Source organism: Drosophila suzukii, chromosome X (assembly GCF_043229965.1).
Source record: "Drosophila suzukii chromosome X, CBGP_Dsuzu_IsoJpt1.0, whole genome shotgun sequence".
In the NCBI taxonomy this organism is placed as follows: Eukaryota; Metazoa; Arthropoda; class Insecta; order Diptera; family Drosophilidae; genus Drosophila; species Drosophila suzukii.
Window position 1 is genome coordinate 1094914 of NC_092084.1, and position 22233 is coordinate 1117146.

Below are 22233 nucleotides of genomic sequence, written 5' to 3' on the forward strand. Positions count from 1 at the left end.
GCGGTACGGCATTATCAGTGCTTAAGAATTACAATTCTGGGGGCACCCTAATTTTATGATAAAAATCAGTTTTAAGAAGCATCAAAAGTAACCGTTTTCTAATTCATCTTTAAAAAGTTGTTTTTTATATTGATTATAATCCTTACCCGCAAAGTAAACCACTATTTATGGTGATCTTGGGTTTGCATAAGAAACATGTAGGAATATATTTGAACTATTCTCCTTAGCTAAGTTCCCCACCTTTTCGGCCGCTTGCCAACACTGGTGCGCGTCATATGGCGCTGATAGATGAGCATCGATCTATCGATCGCACAACCAATCTATTGGCGGCAATCCGCGCCCACTACTGCCATCGCTAGTGTGTTTTCAGCGCCTTTTTTTTGGCAAGGCGAAAAACAAGCGAAGGATTTGCCGGAGGAAAGTGAGAAGCAGGACACAGGAAGCCAGGAAAACAGCAGAATGCCCGCCGGCATTGTGAATACCCCGATCAGTGGCCGGACAAAGGAGGCGGCCGTGGCCAAGTCCGCGGAGAGAACGGCCAGCGGTGGCAAAAAGTTCGTGCAGACGCGTCTGCCGTTCAAGTTGCTGACGCCAGGGGGTGGGGCCGGAGCTGGGACTGCAGTCGGAGGAGCCGCCTCCGGCGCCTCGTCCTCCGCCGGCGACCCAGTCACTGTGATCCTGGACGAGGACGATCCAGATCCCGCTCCTCGCAAGCGAAAACTGTCGTACGGCGATGAGACGCCACTGGAGGGCACCGGCTGCTCTGCCGGGCAACTGCGCCGATCGAACAGCAAGGAGAACCTGGATCTGTCCAGCTCAATAGCCACCAAGAAGGTCAAGACCACGGATTCCGTGGCGGAGGATGTCATCGAACTGGATGATGATGATTGCGATGATGTGATTGTGGAGAAGAAGGAAGAGGTGGTCAGGGAGACCAAGGAGGCCAAGCCGAAGCCCAAGAAGCCGGAGCCGAAGAAAGCCTCACCGGCACCCATACAAATTAAGCTGCCGTTGGTCAACAAGCGATCCAAGCGCAGGAAATCCCTGAAGAAATCCGAAGAAGCGTTGGACAGTTCACCCAAGGAGGCGGTCAAGACGGGCAGCGAGTCCAGCGATGATATAGAAGTCTACGCCGAGGAGCTGAATCCCCAAAAGAAACTGAAAGTACAGAAACCGCTCGAAAAATCACCAGAACAGAAGCAGGAGGAGGAGGAGGATAGCCAAAAGGAGGAGGAGGCTCCAAAGAAGCAGAAAGAGCCTAAGAAGACATCCAAGGAATCCAAAAAAGAAGAGCTCAAAGGCGCAGAACCAATCAAAAAGAACGATCAGTCCACTATAGATCTCTTTATAGCCAAGAAAGTGGATAGCAGCAAGAAAGATAAGTCGGAAACCAAGAAGAAAGATCAATCGATTGCAGCGGATCCCAAGCCGAAAGAAGCCCCCATGAAGGATTCAGTCAAATCGTTAGGAAAGCCCAAGAAGGCGGAATCAAAGCCAGCAGAAAAGAGCAAGAAAGATGTAAAGGAGGCCAGCCCAACAAAGTCGCAGAAAGAGAAAGAAGATGCACCTACGAAGAAACAAAAAGAAGAAAAAAAGGAGAAGAATTCTGAGCCAGAGAAGGTGACGAGCAAGAAAGCTGAAACCCCAGAGAAAGATAAAATCAGCAAGCAAGCCAAGAAGGAAGAGCCTGCTGCCCAAGATAAATTGGACAAAGAATCGCCCGAAGCCGCTGAAATCTCGGTGATCCTCTCCAGCAGCGACAACAATAGTTCCAGCAGCGAGAACGAGATGGACGTGGACACGGACACCGCGGCCACTGACAGAACCTCCGCGCAAAAGGACGCTCTTCTGCAGAGAAAGAGTCTTCCGGAGGCAAGCGATGCTCAGAAGACCCTTACGCCCAAGCAGCAAAGGCTCCTGGAGCGAAGGAAGAAGGCTCGCGAAGAGAAGGAGCAGAAACTGGCGGAGGAGCGTCGCCTCAAGCAGCAAGAAAAGGAGCAGCGCGAGCAGCAAAAGAAGCAGGAGCGCGACGAGAAGGAGCAACAGAGGAAGCTGGAGAAGGACCAAAAGGAGCAGCAAAGGAAGATGGAGAAGGAGGAAAAGGAGCGCAAGCGGCAGGCGGAGGTGGACTCCAAGAATGAGGAGAAGCGCAAGCGCAATGAGGCCAAGGAGGAGGTGCAGCGCAAGAAGGACGAGGAGCGCCGCAAGAAGGAACAGGAGCGCGAGGAGGCGGAGCAGAAAAAGAAGCGCGCCGCCGAGTCCTTCTCCAAGTTCTTCGTGCCCAAGCAGCCCAAGGCCGGTGGCGGTTCCAACAACACATCCTACCTGGAGCACGAACAGAGCAGCTGCGACAGCTCCAAGGCCAGCAGCCAGACGCTGGCCTTCCGACCCTTCCAAATAAAGGACGACATGCTGCTGGCGCCTATTGTGCGCGCCTCGCTTGGCGGGGAGCAGCGCTCCCAGCTGGATGGTCTCTTCAGGTTCCTGGAGGAGGAAGAAGAAGACGAAGAGGAGGATATCGTCAGAAGAAAGCCACCAAGTCGGGCCCATCTCTATCTCAGCGAACTAAGAAGCGGGCGGCGGGAGCCGCTCAAGGTGCAGCGCGATGCCCGTCTCCAGAGGCGCACCAAGGATGAGGAGGAGGAGGACGAGGTCCAGGTGATAGGTCTGTATCCCTAAGACTATAATCCATAATCTACCCCCAACCGATATGTATATCTTTCTATTTCCGCAGATGATCTGTCCACTGCTGGATTGCCCATCGAGGTGGAGCAGCCCAAGCAGCTGGCCAGGATGCGGGCCAAGTACCTGCATTTCGCAGACAACCGAAGGCCGCCGTACTACGGTACTTGGCGCAAGAAGAGCAGCAGCATCTCCGCTCGTCGCCCACTGGCCCAGGATAAGGTGAGGAACACCCTCTTCTGATTTAATTATCATTTCCCAAATATATCTATAACCCTTATGCACTTAACCCAGGTGCACTTCGACTACGAACTTGACTCCGATTGCGAGTGGGAGGAGGAGGAGCCGGGCGAGTCGCTGAGCGCCAGCGAGGACGAGAAGGAGCGCGAGTCAGAGGAAGAATCCGAGGAGGAGTACAACGAGTGGTACGTACCGCACGGCCATCTCAGCGACGAGGAGCTGCAGAACGACGGCGAGATGGACGACGGACACACGAGGGAGGCGCAGAAGGCCAAGCTGCAGGTACTGCAGCAGGAGTTCGCCCAGGAGATGAAGAAGCAGACGAAGAAGATCAAGCCGCGCCTTCTGGGACCCGTTTGGCTGGATGAGAATGGCAACCCTTCGCAGCTGTTTCCGGCAATCTTTGCTCACACCATCGACATGTACGCCTGTTGGCAGATGGAGCCGCTCAGCCTGGAGGCTCCAGCGGAGCCAGACGGCGAAGATCAGCTGCCCGAGCCGCCGGTGCCGCTGCAGCTGGACGATCGTCTGATGCAGCAGCTGGTGCGCCTAACCCATGGCAATCGAAACTCGAAGCTGTTCCTGATCAACGAGTATTTAGAGTACCTGAAAACCCAGGCGGCCGCCGAGTCCACTCAAACGGTGCTGCCCTCGAAGGCTGTGCTGCGCGAGAAGTTCGACGAACTGGCCAGCTGGAAGACTGTCGAACTGGGCACACCCGAGGTGGCCTCCAGTGCCAACAGCGCCAAGAAGAGCAAGAAGCCGAAGAAACGTCTCTGCTGGGTGGTGGCCAACGAGATGCTGGAGAAGTTCCAGCTGCCGGAGCTCCCGCTGCAGAATCAGTGGGACTACACGCTGACGCCCAAGATCAGCGAGGGAGCGGATGCCCCGCAGCACGAGCAGAGTCCGCCGGCGGAGGCGGAGGCCACCGCCTCGCCCGTTGTGGCAGCGGTGGCGAACTCGGCTTCCACAACGCCCTACAGTGGACAGACACCGACGGCGGCTCAGGGCGCAAAAAAGCGGGCCACCCTGATCATGTCCGTGCCCAGGGACCAGCCGATACACCAGGCCACCAAGAACAAGCTGATCAGCCAGTTCCTGCGGCGCCAGAGCGATGCCAGCAATCCCAAGGAGAAGAAGCCGGAGAAGCCCCCGCCCACTGTCAGCGATGATGTGGTGATGCTCTCGGATTAGGCTTAAGTTAACATACTAGGAAACCCTGCTCCCGAAACTACCGTCTCTGGGTCTCTTGTGGGTCTTCCTGCTAGGCGTAAATTCAAAATATCCAAACATTTTTTTTCGCTAGATTCGCTCGTAAGTTGATTTAATTTTTTAATGTTCCGATGTACGTTCGACCTGTATGTCCTCCACTTCCACTTCATCACCCCCATCAGATGCATCATACCTGCCCTCCACCCGTCATCCTTCCATCCATCTGTAGATCTGTTAAGAGGTTCAGCGGAACAAGTACTCACAAACTGTAATTATCCCTGTACGTTTCGATTGCGTCAATGAACCATCTATACATATATAGTATATATGCAATAATACATTATCCGACGATCTTTTATTCGATTGCGTTGACCAGATGCAGCTGGCCATGTCCATCCTCAATGGGCACTGGTGTCTGAAATTAAGAAATCTAGCGCTTTGACAATTTGCTCGACAGACAAATATGGTATTTTTGATTTTTAATTGCTAGTTATTGACGTTTCAAATTGAAAAATCAGTCATTTCAACAAATTCATTCTAAACATATTTTCTGCCAAAGTGCTGAATTTATTGGTCTCAGACACCAGGCAAACAGAAATCTTAGCAAGTGTCAGCTGGTAGCTATGATTTTACTTAAAGAACCGTTATTTTTCAAAATGGCCGCCCTTACCATATTTCCCCTCCCCCTACTGACCAATAGAAATTGATCACCATGGGAAGGATCCGTTAGTTGAGAGCCAAGCCAGACCAGAGATGAGCAACCATGGCCGTTTCGCGAGCTTGTCACGAGCCTATCACGATCATGTCACGAGCTTGTCACGATCTTGTCACCGTGGCAAAAGGAAGAAATCACCAGAGCATCTCTAAGTAAGCTTGGAATAAGCTAATCAGCTGATCGTTTTACACCTACTAACGTTTATGTTCGCCTGGTGTTTGAATTAAAAAGTCTAGCAATTTTACCATTTTCTCGATGAGAAAAGAAGGTATTTTGGACTTGTGATTTCTATGAACTGTCATTTCAATGAGGTCTGAAATGAAATTTCTTGGTCTTTGACACCAGGCGAACATAGTTCGTAGCAGGTGGCTGCTGGGCGTTGCGATTTTTTACTGGAAGACAACCGTTAGTTTAGTATAAGCGGACTAGAGATGGGCAATCGCTTGATCGGCAACGATGCCGTCACATATTTTGAAACGGCACACCTCTAGTTAAGCCTTAAAAACTAATCATTGGCCACCTACGAATTTTCCTGTTCACCTGATGCTTCAAATTGAAAAATCACTCGTTTACTTTAACATATTGAAAGCCTTCGTAAAATTTTCTCGGTCAAAGTGCTGGGCTCATGGCTCTCAGACACCAGGCAAACAGAAAACTTAGCAAGTGACAGCTGGTAGCTAGAATTGAACTTAAATAACTGTTCAATTTCAAAATGGCGGCCCTGTCTATATTTCCCCTCCTCCCACTGACCAATAGGAGTTGAGCTCCATGGGAAAGAACCGTTAGTTGTGAGCCAAACGCAGACCAGAGATGAGCAACCATGGCCGTGTCACCAGCTCGTCACGATCTTGTCACGAGATTGTCACGATATGCACAAAGTAACAGTTAAGTCCTTTGTATTTGCTTAGGCCGTGCCAAAAGGAAGAAATCACGGGAGCATCTCTAAGTAAGCTTGAATTAGGCCAATCAGCTGATCGTTTTACACCTACTAAGCGTTTATGTTCGCCTGTTCTCTGAAATAAGATGTCTAGCAATTTGACTATTTTCTCGATGAGCATATATGGTATTTTGTATTTCTATTAATTGACATTTAAAATTGTTTGTTAATCGGTTAAGAATTTAATCAAAAGTTCAATAAGGGTGAAATGGATCATGATTTTTTTGTACATTGTACAATCTTCAGAATAAATGGGAACAAATTTAATTTATTTTTAAAACTTATTTGTTTATTCTTTTTGCCATTTTCGTATTATTTTTTTCATTAATTAAATTAGTTATTAAATATACATTTAGTTAAGATTTCCGACAAAAAAAAATTACCGTGGCTGCATTATTTAAGTGAGTGTGTATCGTGTGTGGGTGTTGTGTTTAAAAACGTGGACGTGAACGTGTGTCGTAGAGTTTGATCTGCAAGAGTAATCTATTCCATCTACATGTATATACGATTATCCATTAATTATTGCTATTGTAATCGTTGTTTAATTGTTATCTGCTCTCGTTAGTTACTAACCGCACGTCCCCCCCCACCCTTTCCCGCCGAAAGTTTAGCTAACTAAAAGACCCGAGCATTGTGAGGAAATCTCAAGATAAAAAAAGTGCGATTTCAGGTTATTTTTGAAATAACCAGATGTTGGAAAGGATAGTGCCAAGGGGGTGGGGTAGGGGTTTCCGGTTCCTGTTCCTGTTCCGCTCACAATGCTGATTTACAAGATCGCAAATTTAGCTTTCTATGTACATAAATATGTATCGTTATATTATATATAATAAGGCAAATATGACGAGGGTCATTGAAAATTGGAATACACGTCTTATGGGTTTCTTTTTGTTTTCAAAGAGGGTAAGTACAGTGCGTTTCGGCTATACAAAATTAATATCCTCTAGGAATTTCCTTATACGGGGGAAAAATAATGAAAATTTAGCGGTATCAGTTAAGGCAGTTATTAGAATAAGTATGTTGGGAATAAGTACAAAATATTAGGGAAAAATAAACATTTCCATTTTAGAATTTCGATTCTGTTACATCTATGAAACGCACTGTCTGAACGTATTTATGTATTGTCACAGAAACAGTCATCAATGTGTGTGTATATTTTTTGATTAAGTTTAAACAGCGAAAAATCGTTAAGTACTTAAAATGTAAGATCAAGTCATTTACAAACGCATTTGCATGTTTTCACAATTTAACACATGTCAATTTTTTTAGGGAAGTTCGTTAAAAAAGAATAACAACTTTTGGATTCTATAGAAATAAATTGAGGACAATTCAAAACAATTATATTGAAAACCTAAGAACACTTCGAACCAAATATTTTTCGTTTAAAACAATTATATTTTTGTAGCCTACTAGGAATAGTTCCGAAATACCGTCCTCTTATTTTTTAACGTAAATAATAGCTTTGATTTCTAATAGAAATTAGTTTATAATTGCCCAATCTATAAAATCGGCCTAGGGTGTGTGATAAGCGTCTTGTTGTCGTTAAACTTTCCCTTCGTTCCTTTTTGTTATGAAATTTTTTGGTCGTCTTGTCTTTTAAGTTTAAGTTTTTACCCTTCCCGGAAATCATGTCTCCTCTTCGGCACCGCCTGGCGATGCTCCTCCCTCGCCCCCCGTCTCCTCCTGCTGGGAGTCACTGCGTCAGGGCAGCAGAAGTGGGCGGAAGTAGGCGCGGCAGAAGATCGTCGACGCGGAGGGCGGCAGATCCTGGTTGCGATAGTACATGTTGCACTCCCGCTCCGTGAGCTTGTCGAACACGGCCGCGTAGTCGCGATGGAATGTGGCCAGGTCCACGTTGGCCCTTCCGATGGCGGTCAGGGCCAGAAAGAGGATGTCGCGGTAGAACGAGTGCGATCGCTCCACGCCGTTGTTCTTTAGCTTGTGCCGCTCGTTGGCCAAACGCTTCAGGGGAGTGGCGAAGTCGTTGCACCGGATGGCCGAAATGATTTGCTGAATGACACTGCCGAACACAAAGGGATTATGGTAACAGCTATCTTTGAGGGATTTATATCCGGGATCACTTACTTCTTGTTGAGCTGCGCCTGGTCAGTGAGCAGCGCCTTGATGAGCGGATCCGTCGGCTGTGTCTCCCTGTACAGTATGTACATTGGCGGACCACTGGCCTCGGTGTGCAAACTGAGGTTGTCCCAAAGGCATTGGATGTGCACCGTCTTCACCTTGCTCAGCGGATCAATGTGCTCCTTGTCGCTCTAAGCATTGGATAAATAAGGAGAAAAGAGTTATTAGTCGTTCTGAACAATCAAACAACTAATTTAATTTTGATATCTAAGTATTTTTTACCTATCTAATGCACAGAATCTAATTTTAAAATAGCGAAACATTGCATAGATAAATTTTCAGTTTTAAAGCGTACCCATAAACAACTCTTGTTTAAAATATGATCTTTAACTATCCACTTACCGGTACGGGCAGACAGAGCTCAGGCAGGTGCGTCTTGCCCTCGATGCGCTCCATCAGCCAGAGCAGGTTCCAGTAGATGATCGGGTGCTCCTCGACGAACTCCGGCTTGATCAGCGCGATGTCGCCCTCCTGGGTAAGTATGTTCTCCAGCTCCTTGCGAAGCACCAGCGGGTTTAGATACGGCACGGTCAAGCTGAACTTGTGGATAGTGCCGTTGGCTGCTCCTGCTGCTGCTGGCTGCTCTTTGCCGTTCTCCAGAGGATCCGGCTGATCCGATTCCTCCGACTGTCGCTCGATCTGGACGCTGAGGAAGGGCACCGTGAGCTTGTTGCAGGCGTGGCAGGTGGTGTTCAGGTTGGAGTCCTCCGCTGTCCAGCCGCTCATGATCTCCTCGTCGTAGACGAGCACCGAGCAGTTGTGGCACTGCGAACACGTGGTCAGCTGGATCAGCACATCGCAGTCACGATCCGAGGCGCTCTGGGGAATGGAAATTGGTGAGATTAGGACTGGGGTACCGTGGTCCACGAACTCACCTCGCCAACGAGGCTGTAGAGGTTGTCGGGCAGAGCGGGAAAGGCGTGCATGTGGAGGGCACCAGTGGAGCTGTTCTCGCCCAGCGGCACCAGGTTGTTGTAGCTGGACTTGCGTGACTCACTGAGCCTGCCCCAGGGATCCAGGTCGCTCGAGACGCGCCGCAACTTGCCCTCCTCGTGGACGGCGGCGTCGTGCTCCTCCTGCTCCGGATTGCCGTGCTGCGCATGATGATGATGGTGGTGGTGGTGGTGCGGATGATGCAGGCCATGCGGATGGTGCCCGTTGTTCGTCTTCGTCGGCGTGGAATTGGCCGAGATCACGCCCTTGATCTCGTCGAACTTCTTGGTCAGCGAACTGGCCGCCGATTTGATGCTGCTCAGGCTGCCCTGGATCAGCTCGTTCGACTTCTTACCCGTCAGGCTGGGACTGTGTTGTACAAATATCACAAGTTAATCGGGTTCTTATTAACGGAAGATACTATAGATCTATGTATAACGAAACAAGAATGAAGTGGAGCCAACAGCAGCTGATTTCAGGTCAGAAAATCCTTCTAAGGTCAGTCTGTTTTAAAGAGCTTAAGATCAATTTTAAATGTTTGCAAAATATATATACATATCTGCCCAAGACCTCGAAAATCAGTTGCTGGTGGTGCTGCTATACATTATGGTGGTGCGGTGCTTGTGGATGACCATTAGCTAGTTAGTTCGATTGAGTTTTTGAGTTAGTGTGGATGCTTTGCGTGGCTTTTGTCAAACCTTGAATTGCCCGCCACCAACGAAGTTTTACAGGAACTTTAAACCCCATAACCATAACCAAAACCAATGGCGAAAACCTGTGGCATTTCGGGGTGTGGAACTTATGTGGAACACAAAACGAAAACAAGAGGTTAGGTCTCTGTTGTGTGTGTTTTTGTTGTGCTGCTGTGTGTTAGTTGCCGCTGCCCACTTGTTTGTAACAAAAATAAACATACATTTAAATTTAAATAAGCAAACATTTTTTAAAAGTATTTGTATAGGCATGTTTTTAAAAATCAAAAACATAAACATTGTGAAAGCACAAGAAAAATGTAGAAAAGAGCATTTAACAATGATTATATATGTTAAAAAGTTCATTTAAAAAAAGGTTTAAAATAAATGGTTGAACGGTGCTATAATTACAAATGCTAGGTAGGAAAAAAGCGATCTAATCATTTAAATGTGTTAAATCTACAAATATAATTTTGAAAAATAATACTAAAAAAAACTAATCGGGAATAGAAGTGTTGAACAGAAGATAGTATATAATATTTGGGACAAACACTAATACAAAATATAGACTTCTGGTATTAAATGTCTTTTCTTAAACTGTATTTCTAATTTGTACCAATGTGGATTCTATGGGCCTTAATGCATTTTCAGAAATGACACTTTGACAATGAAACAATGGAATGTAAAAAAAGGATTTGTTATCGAACAAGTGATTGAATCTCATCTTATTGCAGACCCAATAACCATATAAAGAATCTTCCTTCACCAAGAAGCACAACTTGAATGCCAGGTGGATCATGTGGAAAGCAGCACAACACACACTTGGGTGTAGTTTTCGGGTATGTGTGTCTAGAGTTCTCTAAGAAAGGTCTCCACTTACCTTATGCTCGATATATTTTCTATAATATTGGCGGGCAATTTCAAGTCTTTCTTAAGGGACAATCGTGCGGGTGAATAACGTCTAAGATATAATTATATATATATATATGTAAATAAATCATAAAACAAATGTGGCACAGAAACGAGTTCGATTCAAAGAGAGGTAGATTAAGAGAAAGATATTTAGGGCGATTCCAGTATTTCAGATCATTTGAACGAGTTCCAACAGTTATTTGATAACCACTTAATTAATTCATATGCTCAATTCTTTCTGTTTACTTTAGTTTTAACCAACAAATGATTTAAAAACTGGATGGAAGTGGATAGAGGGTAAAGTTATGAAATAAAGGACAGATAATCCGCTTGCTTTGGTGATTGGACGTGGAATGCTTGTGGAATTGTGTGTTCAGATGAATCAAAAGGAGACACAAAGTAAGGAAAACGGAGGGGGAAAGACTGCGGAACGCCGGAGTTACCCGAACGTGAACTTCAGCGAGGATCCGATGTTGGCCAGGCTGTTGGTCACCCCGCTGCTAGCCACCGGCATCGTCTCCGAGCGGTGCATGCTCTTCCCGATCTGCGTCGACTCGTCGAAAGTGGCGCTCCTCTGGCCGCGGAACAGGATCGGCTTGTCGGTGTACATGCTGCTGTCAATCTGCGACTGCGAGTGCTGCTGATCCTGCTGCGCCTGCTGTGTGGGTGTGGCACTGGCGGTGGACTCCTCCTCGTTCAGAGCGCCCAGCGGATCGTTCTGGGTCACGGGCGTGCGGGGCGAGATTCTGAAGGGTGAAAATAAGTATTACTGCCAATTTGAATATTGATTATTAAGCAAACTCACTTTGTTGGACTCTGCACCCGCTGGCGTGCCCGCTGTGCGGCCACATGCTCGTCGACCTCATCGTCGTCCTCCTCGTCCGCCTCGTAATCACCTCCGCCGGCGTACTCCAGCTCGTCTGCGCCCGCCTCCAGTTGCTTTTGCGGCGTGCTTGGCGATCCAGCCGTGTAGTCGTCCTCGTCCTCATCCTCGTCGTCGTCATCACCACCGCCAATGCTCATGATCTGCTTGCGCGGCTGCTGTTGCTGGAGTGCCTTGGCCAGGATCTCGGTGTCCCCGCCATAGGTCGGCGTGTTCGGGGCACTTCGTTCGCCAGGGATGAGCAGGCCAGCGCTGTTGACCGCATCCCCCATGGCCTCGTTGTTGCCGCCCGTCACCGTCTGCCGCACAATGTTTCCCAACTTGTTCCTCAGTCGATCGAAGGCGGCAAAGTCGAGCAGGCCACCATGGCCACCGCCATCGCCGGAGGAGGAGGCCAAGCTGGTGCGCGACTGCCCGTCTACCGTCTCCAAGGTACTGAGGTTTTGGTCCTGGGACGCGCTTAACGATTTGTTCACCTTGGAGGCGGCCCTTTGCTTGCCAGCCTTACGAAACTGCGCCGCTCCCAGCACCACGTTCTTAATGCGGTTCCAGCGGATCTGGCTCAGCGTGGTACTGTCCTGCGGCCACTGAGACTCCAGGACGCAGCGGTTGTAGAAGCCGTATGTCAGCGCATTGGCCTGCACGCCCGAGCGCTTCATCAGGTAGTGCAGGCGGACGGCCAGCACCGGCAGGTTGTGTATCCCGCACAGCTGCATCATGATCCTGTAGCAGAACTCGTCGCAAGTGATCTTTAGGCGACTGGCCCGCACCAGGACGTCGTAGGCGGCGCGCAGGATCTCCGGCTCCTTGCCGGCGTGCCTCGTATCCAAGACCATCGAGGGCAGGATGAGGAAGTACAGCGAGTAGCAGGTGGCCAGCAGGTACTTGGACCATGCCTCCGGATGCTGCTGACACCGGCTGGCCATCTTCTGGGAAAGCTTGATCTCATGCTTGGTGCGCCGGGCAATCGGTGATCCAGGCGAGAGGGATGCGTTCAGCTGCATTTGCAGGAATTTCGTTAGGGCCGTCTTCTTCGTGCTCTGCAAAAGCTCCGGCTGCAACGTGAAGTTCTCGTAGTTGTAGGCCAATCCTCCTCCTCCGCCCGCTTGAGATCCCGCCGGCGCCACACTGTCCGGCGGAAAGATGTACTTGGTCCGCTCGCTATTCTGGCCCGTGTCCCAGTCCACCAAATGCAACTGGGCGGGCGTCTCGTCGTAGTTGCCCACCTTTTCTGCACACTCGTCGAAGAAGCTCAGGCCATGGTCGCCGTCGGAGACGAAGGAGCGCTCCTCGATGAAGCGGATGAACATCTGGGTCTTCATCATCAGCTCGAAGAACTTCTGGTGTGACTATTAAGGAATGCATGTTGGAATTACAGTATTAACCATAAATGCTAGATAACTTAGATTGACTCAGATTGCCCTCTAACTTAACTTAGTGAGAACTCTACTAATATATTGATATAGCTGCATTTCTAGCTGTTCCTTACCTTATCCCGCGATCGCAAAAAGGCCTTCAGCTGGAAAAGAGCACTTGGATCGGTGGCTCCCACTGAGGGTGCCTTGGAAATGGGCACCAGGAAGTCCCTGTAGCCGCGCAGAATGCTAGCCATGAAGAGCAGGAAGGCCTCCTGGATGCGCTGCTCCAGCACCAGCTCCCGCTTCCGCTTCCTAATGTCGCGATCTAAACTGTTCGTGGAGTCGTAGCTGATGGGCTTGGCGTTCTCCAGTTCGGTGAGGGTCTGGCGGAGCAGGCGGGCTGCACGTTTTGGAAGCAGCTTGGGCGACAAGTGGCGCTGCGACTCACATAGCTGCAAAGAAGGAATTTTAATTATTTATTGTTATATACCAATGGTGACCCCAAAACTCACGCTGATGTTGTTGGTGTCCAGGTCGATGCAGGTAACGTCCGTGGGCGGTTCATACAGATCGAAGAAGCGCGAGTCTACGCCAATGAGATAAGGCAACGGGGCATGGAGCACTTCCGACAATCCCAGCGGGCATAGTGGGATGTACGGACACTGCCACTTGAAGGGAAACAGCAAGGAGACGATGGCCTCGGCCACAGCAGTCAACGTAGCGGGTCTGTGGAGAAGGAATCGATATTTAATCGTAATACCTAACATAGACTTTCGGATAACGTGGAGGACATACCTGAGTGAGTGGATGAGTATCTTCTGTTCGGTGAGGGCCAGCAGGAGCACATGCAGGCAGTTATCGGTGCCCAGGTTCTGGAGCAGCATGTGGAAGCCGGCGCCACTCCGCGGCAGCGGGGAGTCCTCCGGCTGGGTGAGCAGGATGCGATCGTTGGACTCGCTGGACAGCTGCAAGTGGATACTGGGCGCCGGAAACGGCACCTCGTCCAGCAGCTGGGTGATGTACCGTTCCACGGGAATGGGAATATTAACGCCAAACAGCACCATGCGCTGTAAATAGGTACAATATTAGATAAAGCAGGCCCAATGGGAATGGCTTAAACTCACATGGAGGTACTTGAGCCATTTGTCGAAGGTGTCGCCGAAGGGATGGTGCGACAGCAGACAGATGGCCTTGATCATGTGCAGCGAGTGCTGGGCGCCGAACTCCTCGTTCCAACCGAGCAGCTCCTTCTGCTCTACCGACAACTGTGACTCACTGGAATGTTTATTCTTAGATATCTCTTATTTGATTAACACTTATTGGCAACCTACTCGTAGTCCTCGTAAAAAGTCAACGCCGATCCGTAAACCTTGTAGGTGCCATCGTTTACCGTCAACACAAAGGTGCTGAACACCGGACTGATGGGCTTTCGCTTCTCCGTTCCGTTGACGTGCGGCCAGGCCTCCAGGGAGGCGCCCATCGGCAGGCAGAAGAGCGGCACGCTCGGACACAGATTCAGTGGAAAGTCGGTGTGGTCGACGGTGGGGTAGCGCAGCAGGATCTCCGGCTTGTAGCTGATGTGTTTCGGCCGGTACATGGACTTCTTGTAGCACAGATAGACGTCACTGCCCACGTAGCCCTTGTTCAGGGTCTTGTAAATCAGGCAGAAGGCGTGCGGAGCCCGCTCGCCCTTGCTCTGGACGATGACGCACAGTTCGGTGACCACCAGCTCGTTGCAGGGCATGTCCGCCCGAGCTCGGCGGTACGTGAGGAAGGTCTTCGCCGACGAGTTATTCACGTTGGCCACACGGCCGCCGGGCGTCTCCGCCACGATTTCCGCATCCGACATGATCCGTTCGTGGCCATCGTACAAGACTCCTACAAAAGGTGTGGCGGATTAATATAACATTGCACATTTTTATATGGAGATAATCCCTATTGCAAGTTGCGCTTTACATTTAAAACTGAACATTCTGTAACTTATATGTCCAATATATATTTTATTTAAACATGAATTAGTAATTTTTCCCCGCCTGATGCAAATGGTATCTTAACGGCAGTGAACGGGTCTATTTGATTTAAATAAATTTCAGTTTATATACTTTGTCACGAGTCATATCGAGATTACAAGGTTAAGGTTGACTTTTCTTATCAAGAAAACCAACCAAGCTATTCTTTGGTTTATGAAATCTATTGCAAACCAACTTTTACTTCCAGGAAAACAAAAACGGAATTTGGATTTTAAATTATTTAAACTTTCTTAATTAAGCTTTTCAGTTGGGTTTTGCCACTAAAAATGAAAAACCAAAAAAAAAAGTGTAATGTATAGTCATACTTCAATTCGTATTCATTCTTTTCCATTTAAAAGGATAACAAAAAATTAAGATTGTTGAGATTATTTTGTACAGGAAATAACAAATATAAGTCATACAATTCTTTCTAAAAAGCTCATATTCATTGGACATTAAAATCATGTTATTACGTAATCCAAAAATAAACACAATAATCAAATTAAGTTTCATAGGTCTCAAAAAGTAATCCATAAAATAAGTAAATCACAAAAATATTCTTTCACCAAATTCACAGAATCGTTTTTACCTAAATTTGTATACAATTATATGTTAGGGAAAGAGAGTCTAGATAATTAAAATGCAATGATTGGGAGAACCTATCAGACCTTTGTTTAACTTCATAAAGCCTGTAAGTGATTAGTTCGGAGAGCGGGTCCTATAAATCTAGTACTTCCGCTGAAATCTCCTCTCGACGACCCACCTATGTCCACAAGCGGAGGGCGATCCGTGCCCCGCCGGAAGTAGATGTAGCAGTCGGTGGTGCGGACCGATCCGTGGTTGAGGTTTGCCTGCAGCCCCGTAGGCGTGTGCGAGAGGAGCTCGAATCCCTCGGGCACCTCCTCGCCGAGCAGCGGGAAGTATACGCCGATGTCCGTGATCGGTTCGATGGTGCTGGCCGCCCGTAATCTTCCCGAGTCGTTGAAGCTGTTCTCCTGCAGCAGCTGGGGGTGCTCCGGCATCCCGGCCACCACAAAGTAATCGGCGATGCGCTTCTCCTCCATGGCGGCGCCGTTTCCTCTGGAAGAAGACAGCAAAAGAGTCGGGTTGTGTGGTTAATTCTTGGGTCTCATGGCGGGACTTGCAGGGCAGATAAGATAAGGAGGGCCGACAGACAGTGGATACCAGTTGTACCCGTTGTACCAGTTGGGTTTGCTCCCAATCCCTATTTAATTAAAGTTTTGCTCAGTTATCTTTGGTTGGTGGGGGCAAAGTCAATGAAACTTCCGAGGGGAGATTCGATAAGTGACACCAGTAATCTTGTGATTCCCAGTTAATTTAAGTAGTAAATCGTTGCTACTTTCAGAGGGAATAAAACTGTCTTCTCTTCTGTCTGTCTGTTTCCTTCAGATACATATTTTATTAGGTTTTATTTTTAAATGTTTCTTGTGGCTAGAAGGTTTATTTGAACAAATTATGTTTTTATATGGATCTACAGAATTAAAAGAAAATAGTTCTGAAATGTAGGTTACTTTTGATATAAAATGATTGAATTAAAAATTCAAAAAAAAGAAATTATCTTTTAAAGGTGTGCATTTTCCAATATAATAACTATATTTTAATTACTAAAATGTTTAAAAATATCGTCTTGTATTTAGTTTTATATTATACAAAAATGTGATTAGTATGTGATTTAAACTGATTGATAATCATCATCAAATGCTTCATCATCATATCACATTACCCACAGAAGAACCGCAAAAAATCTTGGTTTTTTCTGGGTGACCCACTGTGGAAGACAGCTGACCCCGACCAACTCAAACTCGGGGCTTGACAGTGTCTACTCCCCGCGTGGCGCAAAATTCTTTTGTTTACATGCATTAGTTGCGACTCCGATTGAACTTTGTATGCTGGGCATTTTCACGCTCCACACAGCAAACAGCAACAAATGGAGCTGGGGAAACAAGTTCCGCTCGATGATTCAACTTCCTCCGCTTCCGTTCCACACAACAACAACAACAACAACAACAACAGCAGCAGCAGCACCTCTTTCTGTTTGTGTTGATTGCCGATGCGTTGTTTTTGTTTACAGGAGTGCAATTGGAAGGGGTGGGGACAGGAGAGGGTCAGTGACAGAGGCGTGGGGAGAAGGGGCGCCACAAACTTACTGCACTCCCCGATATTTGTCCTCCAAGGGGCGAGGGCGGTGGCGGAGGGGGCGTGGCGCTGCGGGCAACCTTCAGCTGCTTTTGTTGTTCGCCTTGGATTGCAATTGTCGCTTTTCCTTCGCTTTTCTCCTTCACACTACGTTAATTTCCACACACCAGCACGGACACACACGCACACGCACACAGTTGGACTACTTGAGTTTTCCTTTACATCATTTTCGCAGCGTTTTCCTTTCGGACCTCCAAGTTCGATCACAAACCACGATTGAAACACGCACAATGCGTTACAGTCCGCGAATTTAACAAAAATTAGGCTCTACTCAAATACGTGTGGAGTGCAGGGAGCTAATCAAAAAGGTAAAATAATGTTCACTTAACTGGCCTGCCAGCCTTGTGCGCGGCTCCGTGTGACTGGCAAAACGGACATTCGCCTGCCCGCGCTGCTGGCCAACTGTATAATTAACATGCAATGCAAAACAACCACGCGACTATTATTAACCGATTTACTATTATTAATAACTATTTTTTCTTTGCCTTCCAGTGTTACCAGATGGCTCTCTTTGCTATTGCTCAAGCCCGATGTCGATGACTATCGGTGTGTGCCATCACTAAAAGTTTTCCTTTCGCGCAAGTACGAAATTCAAATTAGTGGGTTTCATTTTAAATATAATGGTTAAGTTAGAATGTATGGCACTTATTTAAAAATCTATCAATTATTAGACATTATTGCATATTTTTTAAGCTGATAAATGTATATTTCATCAACAATTTGTTTATATTCCTCCTCGAGTTTTAAGGTATAAAATGGTCTTGTACCTGAGCATTTTAAACCAAGTTGAAATATTTCGAGTTCAACGTAGGTCAATACAATTATAGCCCTATACCGCTTAAATATTAGTTTATCATCTCACGTCCATCGTTGTACTTTTTAGCCCGTTTGCAGTGCAACGACTGTCAAAAATATGTCAAAATGTCGATGTAAGAATATGAGCATTTGATGATTACAGTGTAACCACATTGATTTTTATTTTTAAATTAGAAATATTAAACAAAGGGGTTGATCAAATTAAGCTTTAAAAAATGCGAGTGGAATCTCTCTGTTACACTGAGCTTAGTCGATACATTTACCGAACAATAAGTTGTCATCTCCAGCAAAATCGATAGGTTTGCTTACCATGATTTTGCCATCTCAATTAAAGCAGACCATGGAAGCGAATTCGACGAAGCCCAAGCGATCTTTTAAGCGTCCCTTTGCATTTCCAAAGAACTGTGTGTACCGCCCGTTGCGGCAGATAAGCAACATGGAGCGGAACCTGAAGCTGCCCGCCGAAAGACCCACCTGTGAGTACCGGAAGGCGGGGATTTGGCCACTTAACCTATATTTGCACACTCTATTTCGCAGACTTCACGCTCAATGCACCGCCCTCGCTGGTTCCGGCCAAAAAGTACTCGGACATTAGTGGGCTGCCCGCTCCGTACGCCGATCCGCACACGAAACTGCGGTTCGCCAACGCCGACGAGTACGCGTCCATGCAGCACATGCCTTCGGACATCATCAATGGCTATCTCACGGTGCGCGGCTATACGAGCGCCGTTGGATAGTCACCTCGATCTATATAGTATACATCCCGTTCCGCCCGAGGCCTCGCGATCTTACTGCCAATCACAATAGCCAATTACGGAGCTGCTGGCCTTTTACTTTTACTGGCATTGCGTGCGAGGCTGTTGGATTCCAAACAATTGGCTGAGTGCTTCCTGACTGGGACAACAACCTAGGGAACAACATCCAAGATTACAATATATGTAGATAGCCTACCCAGAAAGGGATGATCTCTGTAGCCCCAAGCCTATTGCGACCTCGAAACCCGTAGATACTTGTATTATTACTATCTAATATTTGACTGTAACATTGGCTTTGATAAGCCAGGCATGCAAATTGTCAAAATTAACACACATACATAGGGTCATAATGAGAAAATAAATATTTTGACAACCACTACGTGCCAGCTTGCGGTTGGTAATTTGTTTGCGTGGGCTTTAAATATTATATATTATTATCCTAATTTTGGTAAAAGCAGATGATAAAGTTAATGGAGTTTTTATTTAAGGACGATTTATAAATGTTTTACGAACTACATTTATATTTTAATATCATTCGCATAATCATCGTTATTGTGTATTATTTAGCAGCTATCAGAAGTACCAAAAGCAAGTTTCTAAAACTTTCGTAATTATTGGGGCTTCTCCCTTTCTCTCTCCCTCAGGTTCTCCCTTCGCCATCTCTCCAGTAAACGTAATTCGAGCTTGCTCCTCCAATGGTTTCAAATACAAAGAAACGGACTAGTGGCTCCGTGATGCGTCTCCCCTTTTTTCCCCCTTCTTCATTTTGTGGCAGTCGACTCGGGCTTTTCCCCTACCGCTTTGGATGCTAGCCGGCTTGGTTGATGGGCCGGCTAATACTGTTCGGCTGCGTCAGCATCTGCAGATCGGTGCGGAAGCTCCGCGGCAGCCCCGAGATGTCCAGCTGGTGCTTGAGCACCACCATGGTGGCCAGGGTTTTCAGGGTGGGCTCAAAGTCGAGCACATGCAAATCGCTGTAGTCGATGAGCGCCAGGCCGGGCGGAACAACTCCGCCTGCCGCAGTTGCTCCGCCCGCCTCCTGAGTGGGCGATACGCCGGCCGATGGCGAGCCGCTGGAGGAGCCGCTCCTCGGACTGGTGCCGCCGAACAGGAACATTTTGGTGCCCATCACGATGGCACACTGCCTGCGCCGCGCCGTCGGCGCCTTGCCGTTGGCCCGTATCAGGTTCCACAGCTTGGTGCGCGGATCGAAGGTGTACAGATCGTTGAAATGCTGGTCCAGCAGGCCATTGTAGCCGCCGAAGACGTATATCAGCTTGTTGTAAACGAACATGCTGTGGCTGCGACGGCCTACGGGCACCTTGCCGGCCGTGAAGGGGCGATGCCAGACCTTGGTCTTCATGTCCAGGTAGACGATCTCGTGGCAGTAAGTCTCCTCCTGACTGTGGTACGGACTGTGCTTGTCGCCCCGCCCGCCAAAGATGTACATGCGCTCCTGCTCGTAGGCCACCGCCGCATGGAAGTCCCTGTAGCTGGGCGGCACGCCGAAAGTCTGCACATAGCGCCACTCCATGGTGTCCAGATTGAGGCTGTGCACATCGCTGCTGAACTCGTTGATCTCGTCGACGAAGCCGCCGAAGATGAACATGCTGTTGCCGATGACGCAGGCCGAGTGGCCGTCCCGCGCCCCTGGCAGGCACCCGGTAACCTGCGGCCTCGACCACTGGGCGGTCTTGGGATCGAAGCAGTAGAGAGCATTGCAGAGGTTCTCGTCGTTCCGTCCGCCCCAGATGTAGATGCGCTCTTTGTAGGCGACCACCGTGTGTCCGTAGCGCTGGAAAGGCACCAGAGGATACTTTAGCGGCACCCCGGCGGCGTCCAACTGCTGGGGCACCAGGGTCCAGCGCATTGTGTGCGCGTTCAGGGCGTGGACATCGATGGGCTCGTTGTACCGATAATCGTATCCAGTGCAGTAGCCGCCGAAGCTGTAGATGAAGTCGCCCACGCCCACCGCCGCGTGATTGACCCGCTGCGGCCCGCCGTCCAGGTGCACCGTCCACAGCATTTTGCCCAATTGGAGCACCAAGGAGATTGGGACTGAGGCTGGGGCTCTTGCCTTGGGCCGAAACAGCCAAAGCACACAAAGGAAAGCAAGTGCGCCGCAGTTGTCGTTCTCTTCGTGGGCTCGGGGGGAGGCAGGAGGCGGCGGGGGTGCAGGTGCGAGCGATTGAAGGCCACACAGGTGTAAACGCAAACGCTGATACTGATACCAAACGCTCCGCTCCGCTGCTAAAAAAAATTGGGCTTTTTATTGTTGTAGTTGCTTCGTAGAGATGGGCGCGTGACGACAATTCGAAAAACACCCAGCTGCTTTCGTGCTAATGGTCGGGCTCCACTGATCCATTGTGATGAGAAATTATCGATAACATTTTCACATCCTTTTGAAAATGCAGCTAGTTCCACTGGGATGTAAACCACAACCACTGCAGCAGCCACATCCGCTTCACCTGCTCCCTTTGTTATCTTCTCAGCAGCTGTGGCCAAACCAACACCCAGAGAAGCCACCGTGACTAGCAGCACTACCTCGATCACCAGCAAACCAACGCGTGTAATTGCATCCACCACTTCAACTAATGCTCCTGTAAGAACGGCATGCGGAGGGACCACCAACTCTGTAAACATTTTAAACTAAACAATCGAACATGAAAATGGGTTAAAATTTTGACCCTCGCACAACAAACAGACCGACTGTTTTGAACAGCTTCCTCAGCTTCCGATCCTCATCACATTCCGGGAAATTAATTTTATGACTAAATTTCACATTTTTCATAAGGGGTAACATCGTCTATTTTTGCGAAAATCGGTCATAAATTAAAGTTTCCGGGTTTGAATGCCAATCGATTGGGAATTTAATTACGAGTTCAACGAGGTATGGCGTTCCCTATTACGACGTCAATTCGCAAAATGATTGCCAAAATACCTAGTTTCTTGAGGTCGAAAAAAAGGTAGTAGGATTTCAGACTAAAATACCATTATTTAAGGCAGTTTTTCAGTCGTAACTTGGGCAAATCGAGGCGCACAGCTGAAAAACTAACTGTTTTGAGCAGCTAACAACCTAGGCTTCCGATCCTCATCACATTCCGGGAAATTAATTTTTTGACTAAATTTCACATTTTTCATAAGGGGTAACATCGTCTATTTTTGCGAAAATCGGTCAAAAATTAAAGTTTCCGGGCTTAAATGCCAATCGATTGGGAATTTAATTACGAGTTCAACGAGGTATGGCGTTTCCTATTACGACGTCAATTCGCAAAATTATTGCTAAAAAACCTAGTTTGTTTGGGTCCAGAAACAGGTAGAAGGATTTCCGACAAAAATACCATTATTTCATGCAGTTTTTCAGTCGTAACTTGGTCAAACCGAGGAGCACAGCTGAAAGACTAACTGTTTTGAGCAGCTAACAACCTAGGCTTTCGATCCCCATCACATTCCGGGAAATTTATTTTTTGACTAAATTTCACATTTTTTATAAGGGGTAACATCGTCTATTTTTGCGAAAATCGGTCAAAAATTAAAGTTTCCGGGTTTGAATGCCAATCGATTGGGAATTTAATTACGAGTTCAACGAGGTATGGCGTTCCCTATTACGACGTCTATTTTTGCGAAAATCGGTCAAAAATTAAAGTTTCCGGGTTTGAATGCCAATCGATTGGGAATTTAATTACGAGTTCAACGAGGTATGGCGTTCCCTATTACGACGTCAATTCGCAAAATGATT

At 47.8% G+C, this 22233-nt stretch overlaps 4 protein-coding genes across 5 annotated transcripts; 2 read left to right on the forward strand and 2 right to left on the reverse strand.

Moving 5' to 3' along the window:
• The first annotated feature begins 341 nt into the window (after positions 1-341).
• Positions 342-4477, forward strand: Caf1-180 (Chromatin assembly factor 1, p180 subunit). The gene is made up of 3 exons (XM_017081786.4): positions 342-2665; positions 2735-2904; positions 2977-4477. The coding sequence occupies exons 1-3, from the start codon at positions 460-462 to the stop codon at positions 4114-4116; spliced, it is 3516 nt and encodes a 1171-aa protein (XP_016937275.3). The 5' UTR covers positions 342-459; the 3' UTR covers positions 4117-4477.
• Positions 4478-6034: 1557 nt separating this feature from the next.
• On the reverse strand, positions 6035-17378 carry Crag (DENN domain-containing protein Crag). Of its 2 annotated transcripts, XM_036820678.3 has the most exons (14): positions 16875-17378; positions 15470-15786; positions 14029-14575; positions 13822-13972; positions 13493-13764; positions 13210-13423; positions 12829-13149; positions 11262-12688; positions 10900-11202; positions 10425-10505; positions 8798-9224; positions 8265-8741; positions 7869-8053; positions 6035-7803 (listed from the first exon to the last, which is right to left on the reverse strand). In XM_036820678.3, the coding sequence occupies exons 2-14, from the start codon at positions 15768-15770 to the stop codon at positions 7485-7487; spliced, it is 5025 nt and encodes a 1674-aa protein (XP_036676573.3). In that variant the 5' UTR covers positions 15771-15786; positions 16875-17378; the 3' UTR covers positions 6035-7484. The 2 variants fall into 2 exon arrangements, with proteins under 2 accessions (XP_036676573.3, XP_016937103.3); XM_017081614.4 differs by lacking the exon at positions 10425-10505.
• A 675-nt stretch (positions 17379-18053) lies between these two features.
• Positions 18054-18873, forward strand: LOC108015069 (INO80 complex subunit C). Its single transcript, XM_017081308.4, has 2 exons — positions 18054-18215; positions 18277-18873. The coding sequence occupies exons 1-2, from the start codon at positions 18080-18082 to the stop codon at positions 18474-18476; spliced, it is 336 nt and encodes a 111-aa protein (XP_016936797.2). The 5' UTR covers positions 18054-18079; the 3' UTR covers positions 18477-18873.
• An 83-nt stretch (positions 18874-18956) lies between these two features.
• LOC108015015 (kelch domain-containing protein 3) lies at positions 18957-20789 on the reverse strand. The gene has a single exon (XM_017081242.4). It carries the CDS (start codon positions 20518-20520, stop codon positions 19303-19305), a length of 1218 nt encoding a protein of 405 aa, XP_016936731.4. The 5' UTR covers positions 20521-20789; the 3' UTR covers positions 18957-19302.
• Positions 20790-22233: the final 1444 nt, after the last annotated feature.

Bases quoted from the DNA above. Each gene is read 5' to 3' on its own strand.
- Caf1-180 (XM_017081786.4), top strand. From the start codon at position 460: ATGCCCGCCGGCATTGTGAATACCCCGATCAGTGGCCGGACAAAGGAG. The intron at 2,666-2,734 runs GTCTGTATCCCT...CTATTTCCGCAG, and splicing joins GGACGAGGTCCAGGTGATAG to ATGATCTGTCCACTGCTGGA. The intron at 2,905-2,976 runs GTGAGGAACACC...CACTTAACCCAG, and splicing joins GCCCACTGGCCCAGGATAAG to GTGCACTTCGACTACGAACT.
- Crag (XM_036820678.3), bottom strand. From the start codon at position 15,770: ATGGAGGAGAAGCGCATCGCCGATTACTTTGTGGTGGCCGGGATGCCG. The intron at 13,765-13,821 runs GTGAGTTTAAGC...ACCTATTTACAG, and splicing joins AATGGCTCAAGTACCTCCAT to CGCATGGTGCTGTTTGGCGT. The intron at 13,424-13,492 runs GTATGTCCTCCA...CCTTCTCCACAG, and splicing joins ATACTCATCCACTCACTCAG to ACCCGCTACGTTGACTGCTG.
- LOC108015069 (XM_017081308.4), top strand. From the start codon at position 18,080: ATGGAAGCGAATTCGACGAAGCCCAAGCGATCTTTTAAGCGTCCCTTT. The intron at 18,216-18,276 runs GTGAGTACCGGA...TCTATTTCGCAG, and splicing joins GCCCGCCGAAAGACCCACCT to ACTTCACGCTCAATGCACCG.
- LOC108015015 (XM_017081242.4), bottom strand. From the start codon at position 20,520: ATGCTGTGGACGGTGCACCTGGACGGCGGGCCGCAGCGGGTCAATCAC.